General features: G+C 39.4%; 1 protein-coding gene across 1 annotated transcript; it reads left to right on the top strand.

The window, feature by feature from the left end:
* The first annotated feature begins 249 nt into the window (after window positions 1-249).
* Window positions 250-1,117, top strand: LOC109568580 (RNA guanine-N7 methyltransferase-activating subunit-like protein). The gene has a single exon (XM_070785519.1). It carries the CDS (start codon window positions 415-417, stop codon window positions 769-771), a length of 357 nt encoding a protein of 118 aa, XP_070641620.1. The 5' UTR covers window positions 250-414; the 3' UTR covers window positions 772-1,117.
* Window positions 1,118-8,282: the final 7,165 nt, after the last annotated feature.

The following is an 8,282-nucleotide window of genomic DNA, read 5'->3' as shown; positions in this document are numbered from 1 at the left end:
TTCCCTGGCTGTCCAGTGGTTAAGATTCCACATTTCCACATGAGGGAATGCACATTCAATCCCTGGTCAGGGAACTAATTCCACATGCTGCACAGTGTATACAAAAAAAAGAAAGAAAGAAAGAAAAAGACTAAATAAAAGAATGTACACACATACACAATATATATACAAATGTATGTGTATAACCGAATCACTTTGCTGTAAAGAAGAAATTAACACATTGTAAATCAACTATACTTCAATTAAAAAGTAACATGGAGTCAGGAGGCGGTCGGATTCTGGCCGAAGTGGCTCTGTTACCTGGGAGAGCTGAAGGAGTGTACACAGAGGTACTGTGCCAGCGCCCTGGACCGGAGATCTACACAATCTAAACATTAAACAGAACAGTCGCTTCAAATCCCTGAGAATTTCAGAATGACTGACACTTCTGAAGCTGTTCCAAATTTTGAAGAGATGTTTGCCAGTAGATTCACAGAAGATGACAAAGAATACCAAGAATACTTAAAACGCCCTCCTGAGTCCCCTCCGATTGTTGAGGAATGGAATAGCAGAGCTGGTGGCAGCCTGAGAAATAGAGGCAATCGGTTGCAAGATAACAGACAGTTTAGAGGTAGGGATAGCAGACGGGGGTGGCCAAGTGACAATCGATCCAATCAATGGCATGGACGATCCTGGGGTAACAATTACCCGCAGCACAGACAAGAACCTTACTACCCCCATCAATATGGACACTATGGTTACAACCAAAGGCCTCCCTATGGCTACTACTGATAGAAGTGTCACCAACTTTTAGTAAAATTATTTACTCTGTTAACATGACAAAAGTTTACATTGTGTCTTTTGTTGGTCATAGTTTTACATCTGATTGTAGAAAATGGATTGTTAATTTTTTGGAACTTGGGACTTTTAAAAAATTTGCTCTTACTGGAGAGACATGATGGTTGCTGGAAATAAATACTCCCCTAAAAAGGTTGTGGGTTATATTGCTTGACTTCTACCTCAGATTCATCTTTGTTTCATGACTTAATAGTGTTTTGAATGTTGTATATAATTTTCCTTGTTAGACCTTCAGGAGTTGTCTTTGTTTTACACAGAAATAAAAATTTTATGTAGAAAATGCTTGCTTTTAATTTGTAAGATGAAATATCCCTACGCTCAGATGTGTGCATTCCTCAAATTTTACACAGGGAGTACAGTCGGCTCCTAAATGCACCACTATGCCTACTTATGATGTGTTGTACCCAGTAGTAATTGAAAGGTAAAACAACTGCAGTATATTTCATTTGGCTTTTGTTGTTATGTGAATGTGGAACTTTGTAGTTACTCTATAGGTATGAGTCATCTTCACAATCATTTTGGTCTCTTTTTAGAGGGATATCAAGAATAAAGCTATAAAATCAGGAAGGAAAAAAAAAAAAGTAACATGACTGGGGAAAAAAAGATTGGTATATTTCATTGTATGTAAAGTTTATATCCAAAGAAAATTGCTGTAAACAAACACAGCTCACTATTTAATGGCAGGCTTGCTGAAATACTAAAGGAGACACACACTGATGTCTGCAATTTACCACAAAATGCAACAAGGAAAAAGATCGAGTGTTGATTGGAAATAGGGATGGACAAATGGATAGATAGGTCACAAAGGAAGTATTGTAAAATGGTTACAAAACCAGAACCCTATATATGCTGTCTACAAGAGACCCACCTCAAACCAAGGGACACATACAAAGTGAAAGTGAAGGGCTGGAAAAGGATATTTCATGCAAATGGAAACCAAGAGAAAGCAGTTCAATTCAGTTCAGTCGCTCAGTCGTGTCCAACTCTTCGTGACCCCATGAATCACAGCACGCCAGGCCTCCCTATCCATCATCAACTCCCAGAGTTCACTCAGACTCACGTCCATCGAGTCAGTGATGCCATCCAGCCATCTTATCCTCTGTCGTCCCCTTCTCCTCCTGCCCCCAATCCCTCCCAGCATCAGAGTCTTTTCCAAAGAGTCAACTCTTCGCATGAGGTGGCCAAAGTACTGGACTTTCAGCTTTAGCATCATTCCTTCCAGAGAAATCCCAGGGCTGATCTCCCTCAGAATGGACTGCTTGGATCTCCTTGCAGTCCAAGGGACTCTCAAGAGTCTTTTCCAACACCACAGTTCAAAAGCATCAATTCTTCGGTGCTTAGCCTTCTTCACAGTCCAACTCTCACATCTATACATGACCACAGGAAAAACGATAGCCTTGACTAGACAGATCTTTGTTGGCAAAGTAATGTCTCTGTTTTTGAATATGCTATCTAGGTTGGTCATAGCTTTCCTTCCAAGGAGTAAGCGTCTTTTAATTTCATGGCTGCAGTCACCATCTGCAGTGATTTTGGAGCCCCCCAAAAAATAAAGTTTGACAATGTTTCCCCATCTATTTCCCATGAAGTGAATGGACCGTATGCCATGATCTTTGTTTTCTGAATGTTGAGCTTTAAGCCAACTTTTTCACTCTCCACTTTCACTTTCACCAAGAGGCTTTTTAGTTCCTCTTCACTTTCTGCCATAAGGGTGGTGTCATCTGCATATCTGAGGTTATTGATATTTCTCCCGGCAATCTTGATTCCAGCTTGTGCTTCTTCCAGTTCAGCATTTCTCATGATGTACTCAGCATATAAGTTAAAAAAAGCAGGGTGGTAATATACAGCCTTGATGTACTCCTTTTCCTATTTGGAACCAGTCTGTTGTTCCATGTCCAGTTCTAACTGTTGCTTCCTGACCTGAATACAGATTTCTCAAGAGTCAGGTCAGGTGGTCTGGTATTCCCATCTCTTTCAGAATTTCCCACAGTTTATTGTGATCCACACAGTCAAAGGCTTTGGCATAGTCAATAAAGCAGAAATAGATGTTTTTCTGGAACTCTCTGGCTTTTTCCATGATCCAGTGGATGTTGGCAATTTGATATCTGGTTCCTCTGTCTTTTCTAAAACCAGCTTGGACATCTGGAAGTTCACGGTTCACGTATTGCTGAAGCCTGGCTTGGAGAATTTTGAGCATTACTTTACTAGCATGTGAGATGAGTGCAATTGTGCAGTAGTTTGAGTATTCTTTGGCATTGCCTTTCTTTGGGATTGGAATGAAAACTGACCTTTTCCAGTCCTGTGGTCACTGCTGAGTTTTCCAAATTGGCTGGCATATTGAGTACAGCACTTTCACAGCATCATCTTTCAGGATTTGAAATAGCTTAATTGGAATTCCATCACCTCCACTACCTTTGTTTCTAGTGATGCTTTCTAAGGCCCATTTGACTTCACATTCCAGGATGTCTGGCTCTAGATGAGTGATCACACCATCGTGATTATCTGGGTTGGAAGATCTTTTTTGTACAATTCTTCTGTGTATTCTTGCCACCTCTTCTTGATATCTTCTGCTTCTGTTAGGTCCATAACTTTCCTGTTCTATATCGAGCCCATTTTTGCATGAAATGTCCCCTTGGTATCTCTAATTTTCTTAAAGAGATCTCTAGTCCTTTTCATTCTGTTGTTTTCCTCTATTTCTTTGCATTGATCGCTGAGGAAGGCTTTCTTATCTCTTCTTGCTATTCTTTGGAACTCTGCATTCAGATGCTTATATCTTTCCTTTTCTCCTTTGCTTTTCGCTTCTCTTCTTTTCACAGCTATTTTTAAGGTCTCCCCAGACAGCCATTTGCTTTTTTGCATTTCTTTTCCATGGGGATGGTCTTGATCCCTGTCTCCTGTACAGTGTCATGAACCTCATTCCATAGTTCATTAGGCACTCTATCTATCAGATCTAGGCCCTTAAATCTATTTCTCACTTCCATTGTATAATCAATATCAGATTAAATTGACTTTGAAATAAAGGCTGTGAAAAGAGACAAAGAAGGACAGAACACAATGATCAAAGGATCAATCCAAGAAGAAGATATAGCAATTATAAATATATATGCACTCAACATAGGAGCACCTCAATACATAAGGCAAATGCTAACAAGTAGGAAAGGGGACATTAACAGTAACACAATAATAGTGGGAGACTTTAATACCTGACTCACACCTATGGATAGACCAACCAAACAGAAAATTAAAAAGGAAACACAAACATTAAGTAATACAATAGACTAGTTCAGTTCAGTCACTCAGCCGTGTTCCACTCTTTGTGACCCCATGGACTGCAGCATGCTGGGCCTCCCTGTCCATCACCAACTCCAGGAGTTTACTCAAACTCATGTCCATTGAGTCGGTGATGCCATGAAACCGCCTCATCCTGTGTGGTCCCATTCTCTTTCCTCCTTCAATCTTTCCCAGCATCAGGGTCTTTTCCAAAGAGTCAGTTCTTCGCATCAGGTGGCCAAAGAATTGGAGTTTCAGCTTCTGCATCAGTCTTTCCAATGAACACTGAGGACTGATTTCCTTTAGGAGGGACTGGTTGGATCTTCTTGCTGTCCAAGGGACTCTCAAGAGTCTTCAACAACACTACAATTCCAAAGCATCAGTTCCTTGGCACTCAGGTTTCTTTATAGTCCAACTCTCACATCCATACATGACTACTGGAAAAAACATAGCTTTTACTACATGGATCTTTGTTGGCAAAGTAATGTCTCTGCTTTTTAATATGCTGTCTAGGTTGGTCATAACATTTCTTCCAAGGAGTAGGCGTCTTTTCATTTCATGGCTGCAGTCACCATCTGCAGTGATTTTTGAGCCTCCCAAAATAAAAGCTGTCACTATTTCCATTGTTTTTCCATCTATTTGTCATGAAGTATTGGGACCAGATGCCATGATTTTAGTTTTCTTAGACTCTTAGTTTAGCTATCCTTAATTAGCTTTCTATGGCAGAAAGTGAAGAGGAACTAAAAAGCCTCTTGATGAAAGTGAAAGAGGAGAGTGAAAAAGTTGGCTTGAAGCTCAACATTCAGAAAACTAAGATCATGGCATATGGTCCCATGATTTCATGGGAAATAGATGGGAAAACAGTGTCAGACTTTATTTTTCCCTTGGCTCTGTTCAATTTATTTATGTGTCCAACAATGGTATTATTCATTCTATTACAGTATGCTGGATTTCTGACATTTTCTTTTAACATATTCTTAGCATTTCCATCTTTCTACCAACATTGCTTATCTATTCTTGCACATTATCCACTTTTTCTATTAGAGCTATTAACATTTTAATTAAAGTTATTTTAAATTCCCTGTCTGATAATTCCAAAATCTGTATCATACCTGAATCTTATTGTGATGATTTGTTAGCCTCGTTAGACTGTGTTTTGTTCTTGCCTTTTAGGGTGGTTTGTAATGTTTTGTTGAAATGTAGATGATATATCAAGTAATTTGGACGATGTTAATTAGAATTCCCCAGGGAGACAGACCAAAACATTCATTCAGGTTTTCCCATAAGATGTTATGGACTATATATATTATATTACATATATTTCATGAACCTTGAAAGAAGTAATTGATAAGTTGGGCTTCATTAAATTGAAAAACTTCTGTTCTATAAAATGCAATGTCCAGACCATGAGAAGACAAGCCATAGATTGGGAGAAAATATTTGTAAAAGCCATATTTGATAAAGGACTGTTATCCAAAGCATACAGAGAACCCTTAATACTCAAAAATCAAATTTAAAAAATCTGAATACAAAATGAATCAAAGATCTTAACAGACACTGTGCTGAAGAAGATATATGCTATGCTATGCTAAGTCACTTCAGTCGTGTCCGACTCTGTGCGACCCCATAGACGGAAGCCCACCAGGCTCCCCCGTCCCTGGGATTCTCCAGGCAAGAACACTGGAGTGGGCTGCCATTTCCTTCTCCAATGCATGAAAGTGAAAAGTGAAAGTGAAGTCACTCAGTTGTGTCCGACTCTTAGCGACCCCATGGATTGCAGCCTAACAGGCACCTCTGTCCATGGGATTTTCCAAGCAAGAGTACTGGAGTGGGGTGCCATTGCCTTCTCTGGAAGAAGATACATAGAAGGGGAAAAATATGAAAAGATACTCCACATCAGGGAATATGTCATCAGAGAAATGCAAAATAACACAACAGTGAGATACCATTACACACCTATTAGAATGACCAAAATCCAAAACACTGACAACACCAAAGGATGTGAAGTAAGGATGTAAAACAATAAGCACTCTTTTTAAAATTAATTAATTTATTTTAATTTCAGGCTAATTACTTTACAATATTGTGGTGGTGTTTGCCATATACTCACATGAATCAACACGGGTGTACCTGTGTCCCTGTCCCAAGCCCACTCCCACCTAACTCCCCATCCCTTTCCTCTGGGTTGTCCCAGTGCACCAGCTCTGAGTGCCCTGCTTCATGTATCGAACTTGGACTGGTCATCTATTTCACATATGGTAAAATAATGTTTCAATGCTATTCTCTCAAATCATCCCACCCTCACCTTCTCCCAGAGTGCAAAAGTCTTATTCACTACAGGTGAAAATGCAACACAATACAGCCACCTTAGAAGACAGTCTTGTGTTTCTTACAAAACCAAGCATATGTTTAACATACAGTCAAGCAATTGTGCTGGTTGGTATTTATCCAAAGAAGTTGAAACTTAAGTCCATAAAAAATAATTTATATACAAATATTTGTGAAAGACTTATTCATAATTGTGAAAACTTGGAGGCAACCAAGAGGTCCTTCAGTAGGTGAATGGATAAACTGTGGTACATTCAGATAATGCAATATTAATCAGTCCTAAAAAGTAATGAGCAATGAAGCCATGAAAGACGTGGGGAAATCTTAAATGCATACTACTAGGTGAAACAAACTAATGTGAAAAGGCTACTTGCTGTATGATTCCAACTATACAGCATTATGAAAAAAAGCAAAATTCTAAAGAGTGAAAAGTTCAGTGGTGACAGAGGGGTGTGGAGGGATGAATAGGCAGAACACAGATAATTTTTAGGTCAGTGAAATTAGTCTGTATGATACTATAATGATGGATATATGTCATTATACAGGAGGCCAAATCCATGGACTATGCAATACCAAGAGTGAGCCCTAATATGGATTAAAGAATTTGTGTGAAAATGATCTACCAATGCAGATTCATCAATTGGAACAAATGTACCACACTTGTAGGGGCTGTTGAGAATCATTTCAGTTCCATTGCCTTATTGCGTTTGACTCTGTGATCCTATGGACTTCAGCACACCAAGCTTCTTTGTCCATCACCAACTGCTAGGGTTTACTTAGACTCATGTCCATTGAGTCGGTGATGCCACCCAACCACCTCACACTCTATTGTCACCTTCTCCTTCTGCCTTCAATAGTTCCAATGAATATTTAGGACTGGTTTCCTTTAGGATAGACAAGTTGGATCTCCTTGCTGCCCAAGGCACTATCAAGAGTCTTCTCCAACACCACAATATTTAGGACTGATTTCCTTTAGGATAGGCAGGTTGGATCTCCTTGCTGTCCAAGGGACTCTCAAGAGTCTTCTCCAACACCACAGTTCAAAAGCATCAATTTGTACGTGCTCAGTTTTCTTTATAGTCTAACACTCACATCCATACATGACTACTGGTAAAACCGTAGCTTTGACGAGATGGATTTTTATTGGAAAAGCAAAGTCTCTGCTTTTTAATATGCTGTCTAGGTTGGTCATAACTTTTCTTCCAAGGAGCAAGCCTCTTTTAATTCCATGGCTGCAGTCACCATCTGCAGTGATTTTGGAGCCCAAAAAGATAAAGTCTGTCACTGTTTCCATTGCTTGCCAGTTTCTTTTCCATGAAGTGTTGGGACCAGATGCCATGATCTTAGTTTTCTGAATGTTGAGTTTTAAGCCAACATTTTCACTCACATCTTTCACTTTCATCAAGAGGCTATTTAGTTCTTCTTCACTTTCTGCCATAAGGGTGGTGTCATCTGCATATCTGAGGTTATTGATATTTCTCCTGGCAATCTTAATTCCAGCTTGTGCTTCATCCAGCCAGGCTTTTCTTATGATGTACTCTGCATATAAGTTAAACAAGCAGGATGACAATATACAGCCTTCATGTACTCCTTTTCCAATTTGAAACCAGTCTGTTTTTTCATGTCCAGTTCTAACTGTTGCTTCTTGATCTGCATGGTTGGTATTCCCATGTCTTTAAGAAGTTTCTACAGTTTTCTGTGATCCACACAGCCAAAGGCTTTGGCATAGTCAAGAAAGCAGAAGTAGATGTTTTCCTGGAATTCTCTTGCTTTTGCGATGTTCCAGCAGATGTTGACAATTTGATCTCTTGTTTCTCTGTCTTTTCTAAATCCAGGTTGTACATCTGGAA

The sequence above is a fragment of the Bos indicus genome, unplaced genomic scaffold (assembly GCF_029378745.1).
Source record: "Bos indicus isolate NIAB-ARS_2022 breed Sahiwal x Tharparkar unplaced genomic scaffold, NIAB-ARS_B.indTharparkar_mat_pri_1.0 scaffold_68, whole genome shotgun sequence".
Classification (NCBI taxonomy): Eukaryota; Metazoa; Chordata; class Mammalia; order Artiodactyla; family Bovidae; genus Bos; species Bos indicus.
Note: the sequence above shows the minus strand (reverse complement) of the source record. Positions and strands in the feature narration are given on the sequence as shown.